The sequence below is a fragment of the Engraulis encrasicolus genome, chromosome 16, assembly GCF_034702125.1.
Source record: "Engraulis encrasicolus isolate BLACKSEA-1 chromosome 16, IST_EnEncr_1.0, whole genome shotgun sequence".
NCBI lineage: Eukaryota > Metazoa > Chordata > Actinopteri > Clupeiformes > Engraulidae > Engraulis > Engraulis encrasicolus.
The window spans coordinates 2,803,213-2,829,390 of record NC_085872.1 but is presented as its reverse complement, the minus strand read 5'-3'; the positions used below and the strand labels follow the sequence as shown (position 1 = coordinate 2,829,390).

Here is a 26,178-nt window from a genome sequence, read left to right as displayed (position 1 = left end):
ATTGTGTGATCTTTTCATATTTAATATCTTGGACAGAGCACAAGTTGTCACAAGGAATCAAATGGCCTTTTAAAACAAGATCAGATTTATGCATGTTTGAAATGGATGTCACTCCCTGGTGGTACTACAACAAGATTGGTTACAACAGTGGTTGCCCTGTTTTCGTGCTAAGCCAAAAGGACATCAGTGTTCTTTCAGTTTGTGGTTGAAATGTTCTTGTTGCAAAAAAAAAAATCCCAAATATGTTACATGCATGTTTTTGTATTGGCTTCGTGGTTGCATGTTGCCTATGTAGGCCCCTACGTGTGATAGTGACATCACTTGACTGACATGACTTGTAGGGGGAGTAGGCTCCTCCGCTGGTTGGGGGTACTTACCGATGCTGATACAACTTTACCGACTTGTAGAACTGCGTGTCCATGGGAGGGACCTTCGAACTAGAGCAAGTCCTCTTTTGAAGATTGCGTTTGTTAAGTGTTCGTGTTTAGAAGTTTAGTGGAGCTTCTTGAGCAAAACCATCTTAATTCTGTGCCAAGAAAGGTAGTTGTTACATGAAGCGCTACATTTGTGTGGCCTGCCGGCAACGAAAAGGAACCATATCTGGTCAAACTATTCAGCTGTCACTAAGCGGGACCACGCTATAAATAGCTTGGAACAAGCAGCGCTGCTGGTAAGTGACTCCAGTTAAACCTTTGTCCGCAGCTAACAGCGGCATATTGATAGAACTATGGAAATAACAGTCAATGTCACGCGACTGCAAAAGCATCAAAGAAGGTGAAAATGCAACAGCTTAAGTCGGACAAGTGAACAACTGCTTGGCTTTTTGTGCTTAAGTCAGGAAATCACATACCCTCTGTAGTCACCGACAGGGAAACATGCATGTCTTTGATTCTTGTTAATGCATTACATTATGAATCTTTACGAAAGTTAAGTGTAATAGGCCCTACACCTGATATTCTACACTTCAAGTAGGCTTTAAAGAAATGTAGGCCTATATACATTTTCCAGTGGGCCTATCATATGCATAAATAAATAAGAGCGTAATGCCCCTTCTTCGGTCGAGGGGCCGTGAACGTTTTTTTCTCTTTTTTTTTGTCTAACCATTTCCAAAATTAGGCTCTAGGGTCTCAGTAGATCCATGTGATTTACATTTGATACAACAAATAATTATAGGCTATAGCAGAACGTAGAGTTTGGTTTCAGATTTGGAACAGTTGTCCCAGAGCTCATTGTGGGGAACAAGTCCTTGAACTTGGCATAGGGCCTACACAAATGTCTCAAAACACATTTCAAGACATGAGATGCAGACCTCATCTCACCACCACTACCTTCTGCCTATAGGTTTTCCCACTAGGTGGTCTGGGCAGTCTGCTGCTGCCGGTGTTGTGCCAGAGGGGGATTGGTTGCCATTTAGTCCTGACTGGCCCTCCACTAGGCTACTACAGCCATGGCATTGAGGAAACAGATGGAAAAGTATCGGGATGTGGATGAAGATGAGCTGCTGAAAAAACTATCAGAAGAAGAGTTGCAAAGGCTAGAAGATGAGTTGGAGGAGCTTGATCCTGATGTGAGTCTCATGACCTACATGTGTTGTCATTTCTCACACTGGTTTCATATGATATGCATATGATATGCATCGTGGGTAAATGCTCCCTGTTGTTGATGCCATTTTTCTAACAAGATTTGTTTTGGTAAGGGTTGCATATGTTAAGAATATATTTTTCCCCTTTCTGTCTTTTACTTTGAGTTCTTTGTGTGTGCATGGACTGTGTTAATGCCAGGTCATATCTATTGTAAACCTCTATCTGAGTCTGCATTCTAGGCCTACTGGTATTCTTAGGAGCACTTATAGACTCAAATAGTGATGAAGACTTTACAGGAGAACGGTTTTATTTTTAGATTGTTTAACATATACCGTCCTCATGTTTTTGTAATCATACTTGCTTCATTGGTTGTAATGTGCTATCAGGGTCATTTCAGAGAGTTGACCGCATTAGCCTACTGTATTTCAAACAATGTCGCCTATTGGTGAGTTTCCTTTTATCACGACCATTGGTGACAGTGTAACCTATTTCTATAGCAATAGTAACGTAAGAATGTGGTTTATTTGAAGGAGTGAGGTCATTTTTGTGTTTTTTCGTGGTGAGTGAGGGATAACTTCTCTGTTTCTCTGCTTCAGAATGCTTTATTGCCTGCTGGCTACAGACAGAAGGACCAGACCAAGAAAGCTCCTACTGGAAACTTCGAGAGAGATAGTTTATTGGCTCATTTGGAGAAGCAAGCCAAAGAACATCCAGACAGGGAGGACCTAGTTCCCTATACTGGGGAAAAGAGAGGTGAGCCTGTTCAGAAGCTGTCACCATTATCTTGGCAAGATGAAAGCACGTCATGAAATCTATCTTCACGTGAACGTAAAGTACCATGTTTACATGTTGAAGAGAAAATATTTCTGTATTCCGCATCTTTACAGGCAGCTATGTTTCAGGAGCCAGTGGAGTCTGTCCTTTTTATGCTCCTCAGTCTTTTAACTTCTCTCCTCTGTGTGTACTCCATTACCTCACTCTCAGTGTTGCCAGATTGGGCGGTTATCCTGCTTGGGAAAGTCGTCTGCGGGTAAAAATTCAAAAAAATCAGCCATTGGGTTTTTCAGCCATTTTATGCCCATCGAAATCAATACAGTTAAAATTGGGCGGAATTTAGCGCCTCCAGGCGGTTTTTGAGCACCGTTTGGGCGGGAGTTGATCAGACACATCTGGCAACACTGCTCACTCTGTTCCGATCTCTCACACACTCCGTGGTCATCTGCATAATCCACACAGCCATGGAAGTGCGACTGCATTGCAGGATTTTCAGAATGCCACAAATGTCTGTCTGTAACACTAGAAGACCTTCAGTCCATTTGTCCTGCTGGCTGGCTGAATCACTGTGGACCCCAGGCCCCAACACACGCACGTACGCACACACACACACACACACACACACACACACACACACACACACACACACACACACACACACACACACACACACACACACACACACACACACAGATGGGAGGGGCCAACTCCCCACCCCTTTGCTGCTATGGTCCATAGGGCTGACCCTTCTCTATAGTGACTGGACTGCCAAATAAAGGGATATGGATTGTTGATTCTGATTCTTTGGGGGAAAGGTATTGGCTTCACAATTCAACACAGTCATAGAGTGGTTTAATATGTAATTTGTGGTCCATGAGCATTCACCTGTTTTACCACATTACACAATCACATATTTACTCTGACGCCGCCTATGTTATTTTGATTTTTAAAAATTTGCTGGAGAGTAATTAACGGGTGTTGTGCCTCCCACAGGTAAAGCTTGGGTGCCTAAAAAGAAGGTGGTAGATCCCATCCTGGATGACGTGACACTGGAGCCAGAACTGGAGGAAGCTTTGGCAAACGCCACTGATGCTGAACTGTGTGACATAGCTGGTAGGAGATTTTCATACACAACTGAAGTTCAGAGTGCATGACCTTTCAGTTAATATCTGAATGTATTCTGTACACACATGGGGATAAAAAAAACACTATGTTGTGTTTTGTTGAATAATGACTTGAGTAACAAGTCATCATCTTCACAGACAAGAAAATTCAGATTTTACCCCAACAGTGCCCTAACTTCAACAGTATTCATTCATTAGGCTAAGGTGAGCTGAGCTGAACAGTTACAGTTATTAATTAGTATAGCAGATACAGCTGTTATATTGAAAAGTGTTAGCCTGATTATCATCGACTTTCAACAAGAGATGCACCGGATCATGATTTTTAGCATCCTGCCGGATACCGGATCCACTGCTTAAGATCCTGCCGGATCCGGAACCGGATACCGGATCCTACGAAAGGGTTGAAACACATAGCCTACTCACACATGTGGGCCCTTTTTATCACGTTGGCTCAAACTATTTTGACTGAAAAGCCTCAGCTACCGGATCCTGGATCCTGGAACCGGATCCGGATCCTGTGAAAAACCCTATTATCCTGCCGGATCCGGAACCGGATCTTGGATCCGGTGCATCTCTACTTTTAACTCTCTTCGAGACTTGGTCTGACCTAGAGCATAACAATGAACTTTTCTCAAACAGCATTGTTGACCCACCTCCCTTGAATAGCTACTGGTTGATTGGTTCCTGATAAAGGGGGTGGAGTTCCCGATTTTTTTGGGAGATCAGAAAAGATATTTACATTGCTCTTGGCTTGACTAGAAGCAACACCAAAGGTGTTGTGCCTCCCACCAAAGGTGTTGCTTCCCTAGGAGGACATGGCCTGGATTGAAAAGTGTAGCACTCTTTCCTCTTTCATCTCATCAGTGAGGGCAAGCAGAGTTTCACTTCACGGGCCCACACACGATCTCTCCTGTTTTCTTGCCATTTCCTGAATATACCCATAATTGCTTCAGTGTTCTTGTATTGATCCTTCAGCTGCGACAACTGTCTCATTCTTGTTTCCTTTGCTGTATGTGTTGCGTCTTCTGTACAGTGCATTCAAACCCAGCATTGAACCCACAACTTCACAACAAGTCTGTGGTTGGTATTGGTAGTACATCTGTCTGCCCTACCAGTTGCTTACCACATACACGTAACTCTTTTGGATAACATGATCCGAATGAATGATAAAGTTCACAGACAGTTACACAGTCTAACGCATAGTAGTGGTGATCTGTTGCACTTGGGAATATTGACTTTTTTGCGGGTATTGAACAGATTTTAATAGCAGTAATGGAATAGGTAACTTAATACAGATATGCACAAACCAGCAGCAATGTTTCAGTCTTGGGTTGCAGGAAGTGAAGTAAAGTCACTATCATGATGGGTTTAGAGTTGTAATGGGCATTAAGAAGAAGCTGTTCTGCATTTGGTCAGTCTCGCACTGATAGGCCTTCATCTTCTTGGGGAGGTAGCATATTAGGTGCTGATCTGGGTGAAGGGAGCTTTTTTTGATTGTGCTGACTGTCGTGAGACAAATGGAGGTGGTGACTAAATTCAGTGGGCAGCAAAGCACTTTGACTTGCTCCCTGAAAAGACCTAGATTGTATTGTGGACTGGATCCATGATTGGATAGGAAGCCAGTGTAGTTGATGGAGGATACAGTACATGTAGCTGTGATGTGATAGCGGGGTCTGGTGTGTGTGAGTAGTCTTGCTGCTGAATTCTGTATATTGTAGATCAGGGATGTCAAACATACGGCCCGCGGGCCGCATCCGGCCCGCCAGAGGGTTCCATCCGGCCCGGATGTAAAAAAAAAAAAAAACATTTTTTTTTTCAATGAAATAACCGAAATGCGCAATTACGCCCCTCGGGGCAAAATCGAGACCTGCATGACATTAACCCAATGGTCCCTCTGTTATACTGTATATATGTAGTAAAGTGCACATCACACTTCTATTATAAATGGTGAATTTGTACTGTAACAGGCATTTGATAAAGCTCATATATTATAGAGATAAAATGTTAATACTTCTTATTCGTATTGTATTGGTATTGGTTGTAATTAAATAATAAATATAATTGGATTTGTATTGGTTCCTATTAAGCTGAAACTGGAAACGGGATGTTAGAATGAGTGAAAATGTAGGGAATTACATCTAAGAAATACACATTTTTTGGGGGGAAAACCCCCAGACCCCCTGTCAAAATGAACTGTCCCATTTTTAATTCATTCACGGTTGGCAATGAAGGAATGAAGTCAAGGACATTTTGCATAGGATTATCAGTATTGCATTGCTTTCTAAATATTCAACACACTTAAAACGTGAACACTACTCCTCTGCTTTACATTTTTTTTGCGATGATGTTACTAATGCGGCCCGCTTGAGGTCCACATGGGTTGTATGCGGCCCCCGGACCAAAATGAGTTTGACACCCCTGTTGTAGATGGTTCATCAACTTTAATAGTCTTCTGGAGGTTATGAAAGCGTGAATGAGGGTCTCAGGCTGCAGAGGTAGGAGTAAGTGAGAGGCAGAGTGTGGAGATGGGTTTGAAATAGCAGTGGGGAAATAGCAGTTTTGGTGATGTGCTTTATATGTAATTTAAAGGAGAGGGAAGAATGGATAATAACACCAAGATTTAAAAATCGTTCAGAGAAAGAGGTAAAATAGCCTGGAAAGGAGAACTGTGAGTGATTCACATATTTGAGTAGTGATGGGGTGGCGGTAACAATGGCTTCGGTTTTGTCGTGATTGGGTTTCAGAAAGTTGTGGGTCATCCTATTACTAATATAATCAAGGCAGGCTGTTCCAGGCTGACCTTCAGCTCTGTAAATGTTTGACCTGGTAGTTTTCTATAGTAAAATCATGGTTGACCTTATTATGTGTGATCTGGAGATATTTCCCATTGTGTACTTACACTTCAAGGGTGCCAATACTGCTGTAGGTACAGTATGTTGCTTCTGCAGTGTACATAACACTTCAGACGAAAATAAAACTTTCATACTAAGGCTGTATTTTGTTTTATGGTGAATTCAGGTAAATTGGGCCACTTTGGGCCATTCACGTATATGAAAAAAAAGTGGTCCAATTTACCTGAATTCACTATACATGAAATAAGATAATGGTGTAACAATGAAAGATCAAATGATCCATCACAATAACCCTTTCCACACTGACTATTCCAATCTGTGTATGTCTATGTGTATGTGTATGTGTATTGGGGGGTGCTTATGTGTTTATCTTTTCAGTGCACCTTTTCCTCTCGTGTGCCCTTCATATCCTTCCATCAACTCAACTCTTTCCATCCTCCTCATCCCTCTTGGTCTCCCAGAGTGGTCAGCCAGTGTTTAACACACGCAGGAGCCAGCGGGCATGTACCATCACTCTGCTGTAATTAACATTTACTCTGAAATGCCTTCAGGCACATACTGACATAGGTGTTAGTTAGTGCAAGCTCTCAAGGTTTTGTCAGATGAACACAAGAAGAAAATGTGCCTATCAAACAACGATGCCAAGCAAGTTCTCTTTTGAAGCGAAATAGGTATAAATGACTATCGGTTTCAATAGAAAATATGTCACCGAATGCAACCTATAGCTGCTTCTAGCTCATGGAAGGTACCCATTGGTGTTTGGAATGGTCCATTGGTGTTCCGCTGACATTATAATAGTCTTGTAGACTTGATCTTTGTTTCTCAAGGATGTTTTATAAATTAGGGCACCCATTGGCACTCTTGTGTTTCTTTGACAAAATGGCGAGAATCCTCAGTTTTCTCACATGATTTGGCTGTGAATTTGTGCTGCAATGTGTGTGAAAAAACGGTTTGTTGCTCTGCAAGCATGGACTGTGACCTGATCTTGCCCAGGCTGTTTGACCCTTTTCTTAATTTATGTTCGTTTCTTCATTATGACTCATTAAAAAGCAGAAACAAATTTACGAAAAAGTGTGTAATCAAAGAGGGTAGAAAACTGTGTGTTTGAAAGTTAAGTAGGCTAGGCCTTAGACTTTCAGTGTCTAGTTCTTGTGCACTTTCGGCATATTCTGATATTGCCCAGGGATCTTGAACTGTAAAATTATAAATAAAAAAACGTACCTTCTGTGCTTAACTGCTCACTTTAACTGTTGATCCTTTGGTGTGTGAAGTATTACATTTACTGATTAGTGTTTTGATGAGCTATTAAATGATATGACTGATTTCAGTTGATTTAATGCTATGACCTATGGTTTGCATAGTCTTGTCTGGACAAATAACGAGCTCAGAAATTATATGAGATAAATTCTAAAATCTTTCAGTACATTATTCCAATGTAAAATCTTTCGAAAACCTTTGTGTTTCATGACATGACAAACTCACAGAATTCACACGAGGGAGTGGGAAACAACATTCACAAAATACACAAATGCACATTCACACACATGCGTACAAACACAGACAGAGAGGGAATCCTATGTAGAAACACACAGTTCACTCCAGAGGGCCTTGGCGTTAAACAGAGTTTTGTCCCAAAATAATTTGCGTAGTAAAACAGGATAATTGCTGTGTATGAGAAACATTTGTACTTAAAGTACAACTTTATTTGTACTACTTGAGGTACTATTCAGAGCCTTCCATTACTGTCTTTTGCATGCTTGACTAGCCGAAACTCTGGGGTAATGTCTTGCATGCGTTAAATTGCTTTGTAATATTAACATGGTGCATGTGATGCGTGTAAAAAAATAGCAAAACAGTAGTTGAAATGTATGACTCTATTCTGCCATAAACAATGTATTTATGTTGGCATGTGCTCCACTGTTGATAAATACAGATGCATTGAAATGTGTATATTTGTGAATGGTGACTGATTTGCAAGTTTACCATGTGACATCTTGCTTCTCAAGTGGTTGGTTTTGTGTGGAATGTTTGCGCACCTTTCAAGTTTTACAGTATTTTTTTACTCTGTATCAGATGTTCCAATCAAAAACATGAGTATGTTCTGTCCATTTCTTGACACTGTGCACTTTTTACCCATAATTTTCTGGCTTTCCTATACAATCAGTCTGATTCTCAACCTCCACTGGTCTTTCTATAGTTTTCTTCTATAATTTCTCTCTCTCTCTCTCTCTCTCTCTCTCTCTCTCTCTCTCTCTCTCTCTCTCTCTCTCTCTCATATACACACACACACACACCTGCAGGCACTACCTAGTTCTCTTATTTACAGTGCTGCTCATAAGTTTACACACCCTGGGAGACTCTACTACACTTTTGCAAAGAATATGTATGCTAATGCAAAACCAGTTTTGCCACTCATGGTTGGTGATTGGCTGAAGCCCTTAATTAGCAAACCTGTGTTTACTTTTTCAAAAGTATAATGACAACACCACCCAAAACAACTACCCAAATGTCCCTGACCAAATGCTTACATACTGTAGTTTTGATGCTGTGTACTGCCCCCTTTAACACCAACGATGGCTTGAAACCTTTTTTGTTAGTTGTGGATACAATTCTTCATTTCCTCAGATGGCAAAACTGGCCATTCTTCTTGGCAAAATGTCTCTGATTCCTCTAATATCTTTGAGTGTCTTGCCTGAACTGCACATTTGAGGTCTCACCCGAGTGACTATTGTTATATTGAGGTCAGGAGAGTGATTTGGATTATTGTCATGTTGGAATGTCCAAGCAATGCCCCATGTGCAGCTTCAAGAGTAATGAGTGCAAAGTTTCCCCAAAAATGTAAAGGAGCTAATGCCTTCATCTTTCCATTAATATGGACCAAACATCAAGTGCATTTGTGGCTTATACATCCCCATAACATCAGCAATCCAACACCATGTTCCACAGAAGGGATGGTTTAACTTCTATAAAAGGGTTAGTTAACTGTTCTCAAAATTAAGTGTTAAAGGGCAAGTGTCTGCAATAAAGTAGCGTGGTACTCACCAATTTGTAATTTTGTAGCTGTCTCCGTTATGTGGCTTATTTGGATTTTGTCTCAACCGACTTTAGAATGGCCATGTCCATATCTGTTCTTAAAACCACCCTAAACATTTGTGGACATAGACATTTTTACACATAAAATACACAAGAAAACAGAAGATGGTTATTTGTAATGGCCATTCAGACCCATTTGTGTCAAGTTGAATGCGTGTTATCAGCTCAAATTACTAGGGTATGTAAACTTTTGATCAAGCTCATTTGGGTAGTTTCTATTATTATTATTTCAAAAGACTAAACACAGTTGTTTGATAATAATGGCTTCATCCAAACAATAACCATGCGTTATGGAACAAGTTTTGCATCATCATTCACATTATCTGATGTGAAATGACCACATAACTATGAAACATTATACCAGGGTACGATATGTACACTTCTGAACAGCACTGCATATCCATTTTAATCCCTTTATGTTTTTATTCTCTCTCTCCGCAGCCATTCTGGGAATGCATAAGCTGATGAGTAATCAGCAGTACTATGATTCCCTGGGCAGCAGCAATATCGTCAACAAACAGGGTCTAAACAGTGAGTTCTTTATGGATTACCGCAATCATGTATACTTTGTCATCCAATTATTTACACTGTAAATCATCTCTTTATGTGCATTGTTCTTGGTATTGCATTAACTCATTGCCTCTCTGGGTACACTACAAACAGACATAGCACAAAGTCACCATAAGCCAGTTACAAACTATTTGTAAATAAGCAGAACATACTGAAGCACACTTTCAATGAGAAAGTGAATCAAAATTCTTTAGTTAGTATAGATTATACTGCTTGCTAGTGATAAAAAGATTAATCGTTTGTCAAATATACTCATTAAGTCCATGGAAAAACAAGAAATCAGGTTACTTTGACTAGCAAGTATGGATTGTTCCCTACTGTCCAATGTCAGAGCTCAGGCACCATGGCTTTTGAAAAATAGATGTAGTTTTGCTTAGGCCAGAACATCACTCACTTCACAGGACCCCAACAGAACATGTGCTTGTGTGTGGTCTGTGTTTTATTATACAGGTGTTATTCAGTGTGCCCAATATAAGCCAGTTCCTGATGAGCAACCAAATGACACTGATGTTGAAGAAACACTTGAAAGGATTCAGCGCAATGACCCTGATCTCATAGAGGTCAACCTGAACAATATTAAGGTATTTTTTTAGGTCGTAATCCATAATGTTGCTGATAATATTTTTTCCATGTTAAAAAGATGGACTCGTAAGACACACAGTCACTCATTTGAGTTTTTAATCAATGTTGGTCCTGAGGGTTGATATATTAGTAATTTTATGTCTTTTGTATGCTTGCTTCTTCTCTTCTGTATTGTTGTGCTGATGCAAACTATTTATTCCAGAACATTCCTGTTCCGGTACTGAAGGCCTATGCAGAGGCGCTAGCAGAGAACAGTGTTGTGGAACGCTTTAGCATCGTGGGAACTAGAAGTAATGATCCTGTGGCTAATGTAAGTTCCGGTCCATCTGGACAAAAATGTAGATCAATGTATAAGTAGATCTTTCAGTTAATTTGAATTAATTAAACTTTTTTTCTGTGTGTATATTTGATCTACTGTGCTGGTTAATTAATGTGTGTCCGTAACAGTTAATTGTAAAAATATTCGTTACAATGTTTTCCTTGTTCATCACCTGCTATTGTGCTTTTGCTATTGACCCTTCACTTAAAAACTTTTGAATTTAACAAAGCATTTGGGTGTCGAATACAATGCATGAACACTTAGAAAGAACATTACTCAAATGGGCTGTCAGCCTGTTGCAACAGAAGGAGAGAAGGCTGATGTTTTGCATACTTCACAGGCCTTGGCAGAGATGTTGAAAGTGAACACCACTCTGAAGAGTCTGAATGTGGAGTCCAACTTCATCACAGGGGCTGGCATCCTGGCGCTCGTTGCATCTCTGCAGTCAAACACTACGTTACTGGAACTCAAGATCGACAATCAGGTGCTGAGCCCATATGAAAAGCTTACATTGTGTCTCCATATTTTGTGTTTTAGATAGTGAACTAAAGGTGTGTGTTGAACATATTTCGTCCTTCAGAGTCAGCCATTGGGCAATAAGGTGGAGATGGAGATCGCAAGTATGCTTGAGAAGAACACCACACTATTGAAGTTTGGCTACCATTTCACCCAGCAAGGACCACGACTCCGTGGATCGAATGCTATGATGAGCAACAACGATCTGGGTCAGTGTGATGCTTCATGCACATCTCCACAACATCCCTCTCGCCCTCAGAAAATTTACTAATTGAATGGGCTCAACATTCCCTTTAGATTGTCGCAAATATTGACAAAGGAGTGTGTGTTTTTGCTGAAGTGAATTTGTGATTGTTAATGTCTTTTTTTCTAGTCTATAGATGTATTTTTTCCGTGTGTAGAAGATTGTTTTTTTTATCACAGCGTTACATTTAGCAGACACTTTTTATCCAAAGCGACTTACAAAGAGGACACATCACACCTGATTGCTGCTGTTGTGTTGCAGCACGAGTGATCCGTTCAGATTCGGATGGTTCCTTTACCCTAACCTTGTCTGTACCAGAGCTGGAGAAGGCCTTTGGTAAAAAATTCAAGAGCAAGAGCAAGAGCAAGTAAAGAGAAGAAGTTTACATTCTGACTTAAATCTCTATGCTCTGTCCCTGTTCTTCCTGATCCTCAAGCCAACCTTCTCTTCTCAATGAATCATCATCTTTTGCAAAGCTTTTGTCACCGTCCGCTGCCAAGAAGGGGCTACATGGCATTTTTCTCTTTTTGTGATTCTTGCGTCTTCCTTTATTCTGTTGTCTGCTACAAGAAAGGCATTTCAATGTATTTCCTACCTTTTTGCATGTGACTACAGGCATGTTTCTGTCTGGCTGCTCACTCCATAGTCCTGTCTGAATTGTAGCCTATCTTCTCTCTGTCTTTGTGTCGGAGTGCACTTGTTAAATGCATATAGCAAATGTGTATGCATGTGTTAGATCTAAACAATATATGTCCTATTTCTACACTATATTCCCGTTTGGCTCCTAACAGTATACCCTTTTCGTGTTCTGTCTTTATTACAAAATTAGCTGTACACACAAACCGGTACAGTGGTGTAATTTATTAGTTTGAATCATAATACACTGTATTTGGAAATGGACTTTCTGCACATAGTGTTCTAACCTCTTTCTCCCTCTTCGTTACAGTAAGAAAGAGAAGGTTTGAAGGAGGCCCCATGTTCCCCAAATGTCGGACAAATGTATAAAATCACTGCCCTCAGGTGGGACCCCTGCACAGCCGACACCCCCAGCAGTCCTCCTCTCTACATGCTGTTTATCTTCTTGGCTTGTACTGTTCTCTTCTTTGCAATCATTCTGTTTCAGGTTGTGCCCGGGATTAATAATTCTCTCTCACCGATAGACGCGTTTCAATACTGAGGTGGCATTACATGCTAGTGATATAGACGGTAAGATTTGAGACTAACTGTTGCTGAGGGCATACTTTGGCATCTACAAATGTTTGGTCACATCTGCAGTACAATGTCTTAACTACTTACCAAACACTCTGTGAATCACTGTTAAACCAGGTGTCCTATGCGTGGCATAGCCCAGAAAAAAAGCAATTCCTATTGACAATTCTTATGTTTCTAAGTAAAGATCCAAGCTCGAAGTGGGTTTCTCCTGCAATGTCACCTCATTTGTGTTTAGCTGGGGCTGAGTGTGAGCAGAGAGTCCTGGGTCAGACTAGCTGTGCTGGAGAAGAGAGCTAGTTTGTGCTAGTCAACCTCTGCACTACCTCCAGAGCCCTGCTATTAACAACCACATTGGCGGTCACAGACTTGGACATGAGTAAAAACCAAAAAAGGACATTACGTCTGCTTCATTGGGCTAGTGTGTTAATTGCACTTCAGTCTTTAACTTCCTCTGCTCCAGTAGACTAGTAGATGTAACATTGCTGTGGGTGTTGATTGGTGTAGAAGGGGGGGAAAGGGTAGCTTTATAGACTAAGTGTGTGTTTTTTGATGCATTTGTATAGTTGCAATCATTTATATTTTAACACATGTACTGTAATTAAAATTCTGGTCAGTTTTTGAAACATTTTATTTTGCACTGAAAAAGCAAAGGGAAATTTTCTGGCACTGACAAGTAGGAAGTTGTTGCAACACATTATTTATTTGTCTATTTATTCTGGAACACATAACAAGGGTAAGAGAACCATAAATGCTCCTGTGCCTGTTGTGTCATTAGTTGTTCTTTTTGTGCTGAGAAGGTGTATTTCCAGCTTGAATGCCCTGTCTAGTACCCCTGTTCAACATGTTCTCTTTGAAAACAGTGAGGTTATAAAAGAGAGTGCATCAGAAAATGCATCGTCACTCATGCATTGTTACACTGAATCATTCAGTTGTTTTCCAGGGAGGTAAGAGGCTCCTTGAGATATGTAGGTCAGGCGGTTGGCCAAACTGGGCCTTTAGCTGCCCCCATTTCCCAGAGGGCTGTCCAGCTGCTAGCCCTATTTGGAGATGGGCTGGAGCTCTGGGGCAGCACCAGTTTAGCATCTAGCATTGGTGATGGACTTCAGGGACAGTCATGTTTCTTCTATCAAAACCAAATACTCCTTCAATTGTTGTCTTGATTTTGTTGATACAAGAATAAACCTGTTTATTTGCATGATCAAATGATTGTCTTTGTCATGCTGAGATTCTGGTCTATACAGGACATTTCACAAGGGTTATGTTTTTTTTATCCATCCTAAACAGAGATGTGAAAAAGATATATTTTTTTAAAATCTGTAGTTTTATAATTCCATAATTAAATTAAAAATGCCCTCTTCTTGTCATTGTTTAAGGAAAAGACCTGGAAAATGTTATGATTTAAGATAGTCATATGTCTAAGTTGGTTAAATGTACTTCTTTTTGACAATTTTACTACTGGCCTCTATTTCAGTATATACAGTAGAAGCCACTGATTTGGTACCATGTGTCCTTGACTATATGTCACAAGATCCCTGCACAATAACAGCCTTGGATGGCCCATGGAGCAAGTGGCTACTACTTAATGTGGGAAAGGATGGAGGACTGTCCTATAACCTATAAACAAAACGCTAAGAACATGTTAGAGTAAATGCACAGATCCAGTAGTTAAGTGTTATTAAACGTTTTATTTTCTTTCACAAGCCAGGCATACAGGATTATCCTTTTATTGCTCATAACATTCAATTACCAGTTTAAATATATAATTGTTAGAAACTGCGTATTCATTGTCACTTTTGGTTTATACAAAGTGTTTTGCAAAAAAAAAGAAAGAAAAAAAAGACTTGCACCCATCAATACCCATCATCTTGTTTGGTGTAATATTTTATGTGGATGTTCAGCAGCCTTGCCATTTAGTTTGGTGTTTGTCAATCTTTTTTTTTTTTCAAATGAATTTTGGCATTCTTGCAAGTCTTTTGAGTTAACGTTCTTTTAAAATGGAATGAGGCTACGTTAAGTCTGAAGCCTACCAAAAAACTGAATTGTGAATTGCCATATTGTTAAATACAATTGCACACAATATGGATGAAAATTATTGCCGTGTACAACTTTTTTTTTGCTAATAACGTGAAATTTTAAAGCTTCTACACATTCACAATGATGCTTACAGTACCATGCAGATTTTTTTTCCTTTTTCAATTATATTTTTTTATGAATAAAATCAAATCAGTAGAAAACTGTGCGGTGGACCGCATGTTAAGTTACATGGTATTTTAAACCATAACAATGCAAAAAAGAAAAGCAAAAACATGTTGGTTATGATATTGAGACTTCTCTCGAAGATACAATTATGGCTTTTATTCTGAGATTTCCCCTTTGATCTGTATGGATACCGTTAGAAAACATAAATATTGTTCCTTTGTGAGTATATACAGACTGTTCTTTAGTGGATGACTCGTATGTATCAGTGCGCTACGTTCTCTGAAGATAGAAAGTGCACATTTGGTTGCAGGTTGAAAACATCTAAAGCTTAATGTCAGTATGGTGAAAAGTTATCTGAACCTGAGCCCTTAATTTCTTCCTCCATACATTTCAAGCTTGCAGGTTTAGCCACTCACTATGTCAGTAAAGTGATTACTAAGAGTGTTTGTTGACTAATGCAGGCATACAGCAGGCCTTCAGGTTCCAAGTTACTCCAGGCTCTCAACTAATGGGGTGATCAGACGGAATAAACAAACTCTAAAATGGCATGCTCAGCATCTTGAGTCATTCTGAAGATGAATGTCTCATCTTGAAGCCAACAACAACCTCAAGGTTTGGTTATCATACCGGGACAAAGACTATGTTTTGCCAGCGTGTTTGGTAACTTGTGCCACTCGCAAATACAAGTGGTAGACATATTGGTGTTTCGTTCTACAGCCGAGCGCCTGTTCTGCTGCTTGTGGCATGAGTGTACTGTAGAGCTGGCAGGAGCACTGATGTGGTGGTGAGGCTTGAAGGGCAGGGCAGAGCAGGTGCAGGTGACTGGTCGTGGGATTGGCTACTTCTTCAGCATGTCCTGCAGTGGTCCAGGAAGGTACTTCATCACCGTCTCCATGATGCCCTCCTCTTCCTCATCTCCGTCTCCACAGCCTGCCGGTACAGCCTTCTTGGCACGAGTCATGGAGCCCTCAGCCTCCTGCTCAGCTGCTGCCGCCGCCTCAGCCTCCACTACCTCTCGCTTCTTGAGACCATACTGTATGTACATGAGAGCACACACACAGACATGCAAATATAATGACATAAGCATAAGCAAGCAAGGTACTCGCTAGCAGGAAAAGAATCCCACTCTCACGTGTGTGTGTGTGTGTTGTTGGGTATAGTGCAATTAACTATTTTAAAGGTTCACTGTGTAGGATGGTGGCCAGAGTAGGTATTGCATTGAAACGGTGTGGTCTACAGCCACGTTTGATCTTTTCATGAATATTTACTCAATAAGGAACAAATATTTACTAGTAGGTGCACTCAGACAAAAATATCTTGTAAAGTTAAAGGCACTTGCTAACAGGAAAAGAACCGCACTAACACATGCATGTTTGTTGGGTATAGCACAATATAGAAGCACTTGGAGCAAACCTCCACCAAGGCCATGGGGTCACTGACGCCATAACATCTACATGCTGTGGAATCCTATGCCAAGTCTGTCTGCCTTGTTTTGAGGAGTCAGTAATTACTGCGAAAACCTTGGTAGGACAATAGGCCTTATTTTCCCAGCCATGGACTCTATGTGCAATTCAACCATTATTCTGAGCACTTTCCCTTGGATATTTCAAGGTGGGCAAATGTTTTAAGTTTAGTCAACCTTTATAAACATTTATATAAGCAAATAGGCTAATGAATCATAAACATCACCTTATAATGATATTATAAGTGAATAATGCATGAAAACCAGTCATTTTGGAAAACGGGGGCCATTTTGAATAATGGACAACAATTGAGATGGTCCCATGTTTTAATCTCTTCCCATAGGCCTTCTGGTCTGTAATCCACAGAGAAAACTTCGGTAGGATGAAAGGAGTAATTTCTCCACTTGGTGACCTGTCTACTAGGCCTACATATACTATACTATACTATACTATACTATACTATACTATACTATACTATACTATACTACATATACTATACTATACATATACTATACTAAACTGTATGTTTAAGTCCTGTGCTCCCCATACTTCCACAGTATGTATGTAGTACTGATGTCAGATGATTAACAGTGGTCATCAGATAACCTTTGAAAAGTTATTGAAATAGGTAGTAGCACAGTAATTGTCCTATACTACAAGGACTTGTGTAGAGGAAAGTGAGTATTTGTCACCTTATCTCTGATCCCCTGCCGCACTTTCTCCCTCTCCTGCTCCATCTTGTTGTATTTCTCCTTCCTCTCTTCCTCCTGTTGCCTCAGTGCTTCTTGCCTCTCTTCTTCTTTCTCCTTCTCAGCTTCAGGATCCTTGTCTTCTTCCTTCTCCCCACCAACCAAATTGCCCAAATCTTTTCCGGCCCCTACAAAGAAAAAAAATAATTTGTTCATAACATACATCATGTATCAGTTAATCAGTCATACAACGAGAAATGTCTTCATCACTTACCCTATATAGCTTACTGTATATGTATACTAGTGGCAATAAATACTTGATCCTTTGCTGATTTTGTTGGTTTCCTCACTAATAAAGACACGATCAGATCAGACGATTTTTAGTGGTCATTGTATTCTAACATGGAGAGGGAAAATATCAAAGTCTTTAACGAATATTAATATTATTTATATATAATATAACATATTAATTGATTTGTATTTCATTGTGGGAAATCATTATTTGTCCCATCCAGCCAAGGCAAAGCCATTATTTGGGGTTTGCGAGAAGGACGCGAGAGAGACGTGGAAGGGCTGGCAAAGGACCCGGGCCGGAATCGAACCCGGGTCAGCCGTGTAGCAGACGAGTGCCCTACTGCTAGCACCACGGTAGGGCCAATGTAGGCCTACTTCTTCTTGAGCCTCTCCTTTGTTGCCTTAGCTGTATGTTTTGGATTATTGTTCTGTTGGGAGACCCATGAATGGAGGAGGTTTGGCGCTCACTATTTTATTGCACGTGTCTCCCTTTTGTTGTTGTGTAGTTGTCCTGTGCTGAGGCCAAACAAACACCCTCACACCATACTGATACCACCTCCGTGCATGACGGTAGTGATGCTGTTCTTGGGATTATAGGCACCATTTCTCTTCCTACAAACACAGTGAGTTGAGTTACTGCAAAACAACTTGATGTTGGTTCCATGTGACTACAGCACCTAACAATTATATTCTAAACCTGTCTGATGTTCATTGGGGAACCACAGGCAGGCCTTCAAAGATTCCTTCTCAAGCAAGGGTACCATATGTGCACTGTGGGATTTAGTGAACAGTTGTCTCCTTAATAACCAGGTTCCTGTATGTGGTTTTATAGCCCATTTCAGTCTTTTTCAGGCCTTAAATATTGTCCCATGACATCCTTTGATGACTCTTTGGTCTTTCCCATGTTGGCGAGTTTGGAGTCTGATTGATTGACTGATTCTACTTATTCTAAATGTTTTTAATGCCTGTGACTATTTACATGTGTCTTTAATTGCGTAACTGGTCTATGGCACCAGAATTCTTTGTGACCAAATTCGTATTTCCCTCAGTGAAATACAAATTAGTTCATATATATTCTTTTCAATTATTTTCTGGATTTTCTTTTTGATACTCTGTCTCTCCATGTTAGACTACACCTATCATTAAAATTGTAGAATGAGCATGTCTTTATTAGCAGGCAGAAACTAAAAAAACACTCAAGTATGGCATATAATGTTTATAGGCCTATATTTGTTAATTGTATGTACATTACATTACATTGCATTTGGCAGACGCTTTATAACCAAAGCGACTTTCAAAAAAGGACATAATCAAGTCAACATCACAAGCAAATACAAAGTGCAACAAGTGCAGTTGCAAAGAGGGGTTGGTTGTTTTTTTTGTTTTTGTTTTTTATAATAAAGAGTACACACACACAACACACACACAAACTAAACTAAACATAATGTCAAGAGTCTACCCTGGGGCTAGGCCAGCTCAAGCATTAGTCTAGTAGATACTCTCGAAAGAGGAAGGTCTTTACTTGTTTCTTGAAGGCTGCAAGAGATGTGCTTAGTCTTGCTGTCTCTGGGAGACCGTTCCACCACTTGAGCACAACAACAGAGAACAGTCTTGACTGGGAGTACCTTATTATGTACACTTATTCAAAGTGAGTAGTTGAGGCCCCGACAAATGGTAGAACGTTCTTGATATAGGCCTAGGCCTCATTATGTCCTGGCAGTTCAGACAAAGAAATAATAACATCTGAAAACAAACTTCTGGATCTTCCAGATGCACTGCATTATGGCAATTCTAAAAAAGACCCTGCATACCTGTGTTGACTGCTGTTTTTTTATTTTTGAACCCATGAGAGTTGAAGTGGGCTGTGGTGTATGTAGGGATATTTTGATACACATGGGTAACTGATGCCAACTAGCAGAGTTTGCCATTGGTAGACCTCCCTCCCGAAGGCTCATAAAGATACCGTATTATGAAAATGTTGCACCTAGGTTTGTGCACCCTAGGTTTATCTCTTGTTGAGCTTTTGAAGCGGCAGCTTTGTTTTAACATTATGTTAAACTATAGGGAAATAGAAACATTTCAGGTGTGAAATCATTTTAATAGGTCTAACAGGTCAATTTTACGTGGATTTAAATTAAAAAAGCATAAATATGGACACCCTAAAGCATGTATTTCAATAATATGAAATAGAGCTCATCTTTGCTGATCTAATGAACTGTGGATACTTGCTATAGAAGCTGACGAGTCCCAGAACACCTCCCGTTCAGTCAGGTCACTTGTCTGCCTTAGAGAGCCTGTTTCAAATCAATGAATACATTTTCAACTAGAACTGCACTCAGAGAGTACAGACCTCCGCCAAGTGTATCGTACTGTGTCTCCCATTGCCGGACCGTTGTAGTTGACGAGATCGCACGTTCGATCCCCGAGGGGGGTGAACAGGTGCAAGATGACCTCCGTCACAGTGGTGCCGCTGACCCGGGATGGGAGTGAGGTTTAAGGGGGAGAGTGTAACGGAGGCTAACTAGCACAGAGTTGGCGTGGAATGTTGGTAAACCTCCCTCCGATAGCCTCATAATGTCTCGTGCCGTTGGGCCGAGAGACTAGTCTCTTGGCCCAGCGGTATCGTACTGTGTCTCCCATTGCCGGACCGTAGTAGTTGACGAGATCGCACGTTCGATCCCCGAGTGAACAGGTGCAAGATGACCTCCGTCACACAAGGAAGCTGTTTGATAAAACATTTGACTATGTTACACCCTATTTTTTCACGTCTTTCTGCCTTGTTTTCGTGGAATTAGAAACTGGAATGTCAAAATTCGCCCTATCCCACAATGGTTAAGAATCTTTTTAAAAATGTTGGACCCGGATCATGATTCGGATCACAACCAAAATTTAACTACTTTTTCCTTTTGCCATTTCCAACAACTCCACAAAGTTTAATCCAAATCCGTTAATAACTTTTTGAGTTATCCTTCTGACAGACAAGGACACAAACAAGCAGACAGACAGACAGACAAACCAAAGCGACCGAAAACATTACCTCGTTGGCCCTGAACTTTAATAAGGTTTATAGTACCTATGCTAGCCACACGGACCCGTAACAGGATGTACCTTCAGCCAGATTTCATAGAATTTAGTGTGCTTATTTGCCATGCACTCTTCCCATTTGTCATGGTCAAACAATTGTATCTCAGTCTCATCTGACCACAGTATGGTTTCTCAGAATGGTTTTAGCGTGTCCAGAAGTGCTACAACATTTTTCTGATGAATAGAACCATCCAATCAGATTTTGCCTTGTGAAAAGTATACGCTGAAGGAACCATGTAAAAGGCTTCACTATCAGCAGCTGTTCTTGTAGTTCTATGGAGGTGCTCTGTAGCTTGCCTGTTACCATTCTTAGCATCCTTCACTCATGCCTTTTTAACAATTTTCCTTTCACAAGGACCATTCCCATGGCTTGCCATGTTTTCCATTCCTATGGATTTCCATTTACAGTATGGCTGTGGAGAAACATTGTCCAAAACTTCCAGATAACTTTATATATCTTTCTCGTTATTCATAATAATGAATAATAATGAGTAGCCTATCTTATTTTGAAATCAGTGAAGAGTTGTTCAGAGGCCCCTATATGGTCACTCTCCAAGACAGAGCATCAGACAAGCTTATCTGCTAAAATATATGATAAATAACATTTTATGACCCACTGCTGTGTCTGTCTTTGTTACTGAAGGCCTTACAAAGTCATTAAAATTGTTTGTGATGCAATTGGATGTCTATAAATCTATATAACCTTTTTGAAAAAAAGCAAGTGCCCAAAAGTCCCCATTTTTAAATTGTTATAATGTAGCTATTTATATATCTACTTTAAAGGGACACTGTGCAGGAAATGGTCAAAAAAGGTACTGCAACTATGCTGCTCATTGAAACTGGGCTGCTTATTGCCAAATTTGCTTTTTACATGAAAGTTTACTAAGTAATAAACAAATATTTTCTAGTATGCAGAAAATACTAGCAGCTAAAAATGACTATTTATGGAAATTCAAAATGGCGGACCATGGAGAAGATCCCCCTTTTCATGTATGAAAAGAGCAATTTTCCCAGTCATAATGAATGCTTAGAATTTAACGGTGGTGGTAAGTATTCATGAAAATGGTAACATTAGTGAATGGGCAGCATGAATTCTGGACTAAAAATAAAAAACTAAAAATCTCACACAGTGTCCCTTTAAAAATTATGGTCTGGAATACAGTCACATGTCAGTATAATATCTGTAGTAAAACAATGGTACCAGCCCCAAGTGGCAAACTGCAAGGGGACCTCGGTAACACATGGATGGTGCTTAGGAGATTGAAATAGCCGTGCCTTACTGCAAAAGAAAAGAAAAGACTGGGGGCTAGTACTCATAGTAACCACAAGTCAAATCCACTTGACTTCTACTGATGAAAGTTCTCCTAAGTCCCTAAATGGTAGGCAATAATACATTCTTCCACTTAATACATATATACCCAGTCATTAAGATCATGTGTTTCTTAAATGTTCACAAGAAATGGTCTAAAGAAAAATGAAAAGAAATTTTGGCCAATCAGGCCAGTCAGTCTAGCTCAAAAAAAGGCCAAACCATGGGACGAAATGCAATAGTAATGGTTCCTATTTTTGAGTGATCCTTATTAAGAATCAACCCATTGATATTTAGTGGAACATCCTTTTTTTTCAAGGTCGAAGTGGGAGATTTCCCATTCATTTTTCCATACAGTGACATTAGAAGGTACTAGGTGAATAGGGTAACATTTTAAACTGTGACACATTGAAACTATGACATTTCAAATTTTCACAGTTGGTAACCCACATTCAGGCAAATATTTTTTGTATTGCAAGTTGTCTGAAATATAATGATTGAATATGCAAACGAGGTCATATGTAGGCCTACTGAAATGTGATAAAATCTGTGGTAACAGACCAAACATAAAACAAATTGCAATAGTAATGGTTTATACAGTCCCTTCAGTTCCTCTGCATCACATATTAAAAATCTACCTTTATCAATTTAGTGGAACATACACTGTACTTTTTCCAAGGTCAAATCGGATTTAACCCACTCAAGGGCAAAATGCATTGGAAATCTGCTATTGACCTTTAAACAAGTATGTTCACTAAAGTGATGAAGGTAGATTTTTCATATGTGATGAAGGGTTGATTAACTATCAATAAAAAGTGTCAATCATTACTTTCGCAATTAGTTTTTTTTAGCCCGTTGTTGCATATTTTTATCACATAGTAGATGTGATCTCATTTGCATATTTAGTCATCATATTTCAGACAACTTATGAACCTTTGTCTGTGTTTGAATAAAACAATGTGAAAGTTTCTGTGATGATATCTCATAGTTTAAAACTTTACCCCATTCACCAAGTATCTCCTATATTGTCTCCCTATGGAAATCTCCAAATTTGACCTTGAAAAAAGTACGTTCCACTGAATATCAATGTCATTTAGATATACTTAGGGATTACAAAAAACTTGAAATGCTTACTATTGCAATTTGTCCCGTGTGAAACGCTAGATTGACTGACCTAAAATGGGTGCTTTCTCAGCTGTTTCTTTGTGCATCCCCGACCCGGCAGGTTGGTGGGGAGAGTAATTCACCAGTGCTCTCCCCCATCCTCCTCCAAGACTGAGGTAACCTGAGCATGGTAGCCTACCGTCCTGCCGCACTGCTCCCATGGGGCATCATTGGGGGCTGCCTCCTTGCACGGTTGAGGCATAAATGCAATTCCGTTGTGTGTAGTGTGCACTTGTGTGCTATGGAGTGCCACAATGACAATGGGAGTTGGAGTTTCCCAAGTGGGCTTTCTTCCATTCATAACAATCTCTTTCCCATTGAGATGGCAGGCACTGACACAACTAACCACAAACAAAATGTGCATGCTTTATCTAACAAAATCACTTTATACTATCAAGCTCAAGCACCAACACCAATCTTATCAGTGATGAAACACAAATGAAAGTCTACAACCAGGGCCGCTGACAGCTTTGGCTAGGCCCAGGACAAAGTCATGTGAAAGGGCCCCCCATCCAATACATTCAGGGCCCGGGACAACTGACCCCTTTGTCCCCCCGTGTCGGTGTGCCTGTCTACAACACTCCTATCCATCTGAGCAGCCCTGGGCCGCTACCTCTCACCACTGCAGTCTCCTCTGCCTGGGCTGCGTGCCAGAAATGACATCAGCTCTTTCACTTTCCACATGCTCAGCACACTCTTGCACAGAGGTGTAAACACAGGAAGGACCATCAGCTTTAATATTTTTACATCACAAACATAGAAAGGCTTCTGTCCTTTGTGAAATGACAGAGCTTGTCATTTTGGAATTTAGTCATGTACAGTTACAGCTGTAGATGGCATAGGCCAGATCAGTTTTGTACAGCTATAGGTTACACCACAATATGCAATGTTAAGTCCATTGTAGTTGATCAGAGTGGTTTAACAAACGGAAAATCCTTGCTAGGCAAATATTTTGCGATTTTGTGTGCATCTTTTGAATGTTTTGAATGTGCACATCTCAACTGGTCAAAGACCGATTGGACAGACTATGCAATGGTCTACCTACAGCTGCATGCAAGTATTAAGAGTGGTACGGTGCCATCAGGCCTACCTAAAAGCCAAAATGTAGATTGGAATACTTACCTCCTAATGCAGCTTTCATGACAAAATTCATTGTGACAGATTGTAATGGTCCTTTTCTCAGAAAAGAGGGTAGGCCTATCTCATTCGGGTTGATTTGATGAAATCACAGTGTTGTCAGACCTGTTAAAGAAATGCATACAAAGATATTTTGTGATACCAGCCAAACTGAACAAGGCCTTAATGTAGAAGACCCTACTAAGTTGTTGTACGCAGGCCCACATTTTCATGTCAAACATGGACTACACAGAAGCAGTACCGACTCTATTCTTCAATGGGCCTACATCCATCAAAAATGAAATTATGAGTCTGACATGTAACGAGCACATGTAGTGTGTACTTTTGTACTTTTGACTTTTGTACTGCCAACTTCCATTCTCCCTCTTTGGAAAAAAAACAGATGGCGTAAGCTATATTTCTTTGACAACATGCACGGCAGTGTGAGAATGATAACAGCGCACATTGCTGTTTGGTCAAAAAATTACAATTTCATTTTTACCTAACTGCAAAGACTGATGGACTGCAGCAGCCCACAAAGCACTTTACAACAAGCATATACCCTTCCTCAACCATTATAAATAATCGAAAACAGTTTAGCATCTCGCTGGTAGCCTGCAGCCTAAATGTGGACATACTTGAGATACAATTTCCCTACGCTTTGTTGCACGACAGAAAACGGGCGCAAATGTTAGAAAATAATAACCTAATTATCAGAGGACCGACTTCAGCACCAACAGGACTGGACAGTTCCCCATGCAATCTGATGGATAAGCACGTTCGAGAGAGGTTCCCCGTCCTTGTCGAATAACTTGGGACTGTAGGCTATCCTACCTGTTCTTGTGAATCCCCAAGTTTGCTTTGTCCTTTGAGTCAATATATGAGCACCCACGGGTAAATTTATAATTTCACTGTGATGACCATCCCGTTCGTTTCCAAGGAGTAAGTAGCATATGCTTCTGCTAGGAGAGTGCTAGAGACAGGAACTGCAGTCACTGATGGCGATGTTCACTGCGCGCATCACAGACTGCGCTTTAAAACGTCCCACGTCCCGGTAGCAAAACGCAAAGCACTGATCACGAGCCTATTCCTTTAAGTCCACAGAGCTTCATGTCAATTCTGGTTATCAAAAATCAATCAACTTAACTGGCGATATGTCCGGGCAGATTATTGGAAATATTCTGATCCACAGTGTTTTCGACTCTGAGAGACAGCCGTAGGCTACTTTCACCCTCTGCTGCCTGCTTGTTGTGACTGCCAAGTGGTTTGCGCAGCGCGTTGGAACAGCTGAGTCAGCGTCCGTCAAGTAGCTTCAGCACCGGAGAACAAAATTTTCTGTATTTCAGCAGTGGTTTGTCCGATAGGCTCACCTCACGACTCACCTCGATATGTCGGCGGGAAATGATAATACAACTGTTAGAGAACCATGCAACTATGCACACTGAATATTATCCTATAGGAAATCCCAGAGAATCTGGAAGCTAATTATTGACGCTTAATAAGTCAATTTGGTTACAGCAAGAAGGGGTGGGGCTTTGAGTAGGCCTATAAGGAAGTTACAAAGTCGGGTCACGTATAGTCCTATGCAATGCAGCATCATTTAACACTTTGAGGGGTTACTGGAGGCCAAGACAAACTAACAAAAGTGACAGAACAGATGTAGACCCAGGCCTACTCAGTCCTTTTAAATGGCATTATGCCTATGTGTATTTTCTAACTTTCATAAATAATTCTGGTTTCAAAGGCCATCAGGTTTGCCCATTGTTGCAACAAGGTATGGTTGCAACATTCTTTCTCCTAAGATACGAAAGGTGCTATACTCACACTAAAGATGGGGCATCAATCTGAGCATGTACAATGTAAGTATTCACTCTAGCTACCCGTTTGGAGAAAGAATGTGAAGTTGCAAACATTCCCTGTTGCAACTCCTGGCCTCCCTTAATTCTGAACCTTAGCTTGCAACTGTTTCCACGGTTGCATTATACAGCAAT

The 26,178-nt window shown here is 40.4% G+C and overlaps 2 protein-coding genes across 4 annotated transcripts; one reads left to right on the top strand and one right to left on the bottom strand.

Annotated features, from left to right (window-relative positions):
- The first annotated feature begins 404 nt into the window (after nt 1-404).
- Nucleotides 405-13,391, top strand: tmod1 (tropomodulin 1). 2 transcript variants are annotated; one of them, XM_063218258.1, is made up of 11 exons: nt 405-670; nt 1,342-1,567; nt 2,180-2,336; nt 3,351-3,470; nt 9,868-9,957; nt 10,447-10,577; nt 10,781-10,888; nt 11,238-11,381; nt 11,478-11,622; nt 11,919-12,024; nt 12,604-13,391. In XM_063218258.1, the coding sequence occupies exons 2-11, from the start codon at nt 1,448-1,450 to the stop codon at nt 12,620-12,622; spliced, it is 1,140 nt and encodes a 379-aa protein (XP_063074328.1). In that variant the 5' UTR covers nt 405-670; nt 1,342-1,447; the 3' UTR covers nt 12,623-13,391. The 2 variants fall into 2 exon arrangements, with proteins under 2 accessions (XP_063074328.1, XP_063074329.1); XM_063218259.1 differs by lacking the exon at nt 11,919-12,024 and having other exon boundaries at nt 409-670.
- A 288-nt stretch (nt 13,392-13,679) lies between these two features.
- On the bottom strand, nt 13,680-25,695 carry LOC134464935 (complexin-1-like). Of its 2 annotated transcripts, none has more exons than XM_063218261.1 (4): nt 25,558-25,695; nt 24,194-24,313; nt 17,224-17,408; nt 13,680-16,101 (listed from the first exon to the last, which is right to left on the bottom strand). In XM_063218261.1, the coding sequence occupies exons 2-4, from the start codon at nt 24,222-24,224 to the stop codon at nt 15,907-15,909; spliced, it is 411 nt and encodes a 136-aa protein (XP_063074331.1). In that variant the 5' UTR covers nt 24,225-24,313; nt 25,558-25,695; the 3' UTR covers nt 13,680-15,906. The 2 variants fall into 2 exon arrangements, with proteins under 2 accessions (XP_063074331.1, XP_063074330.1); XM_063218260.1 differs by lacking the exon at nt 25,558-25,695 and adding an exon at nt 25,022-25,466.
- Between the last annotated feature and the right edge of the window lie 483 nt (nt 25,696-26,178).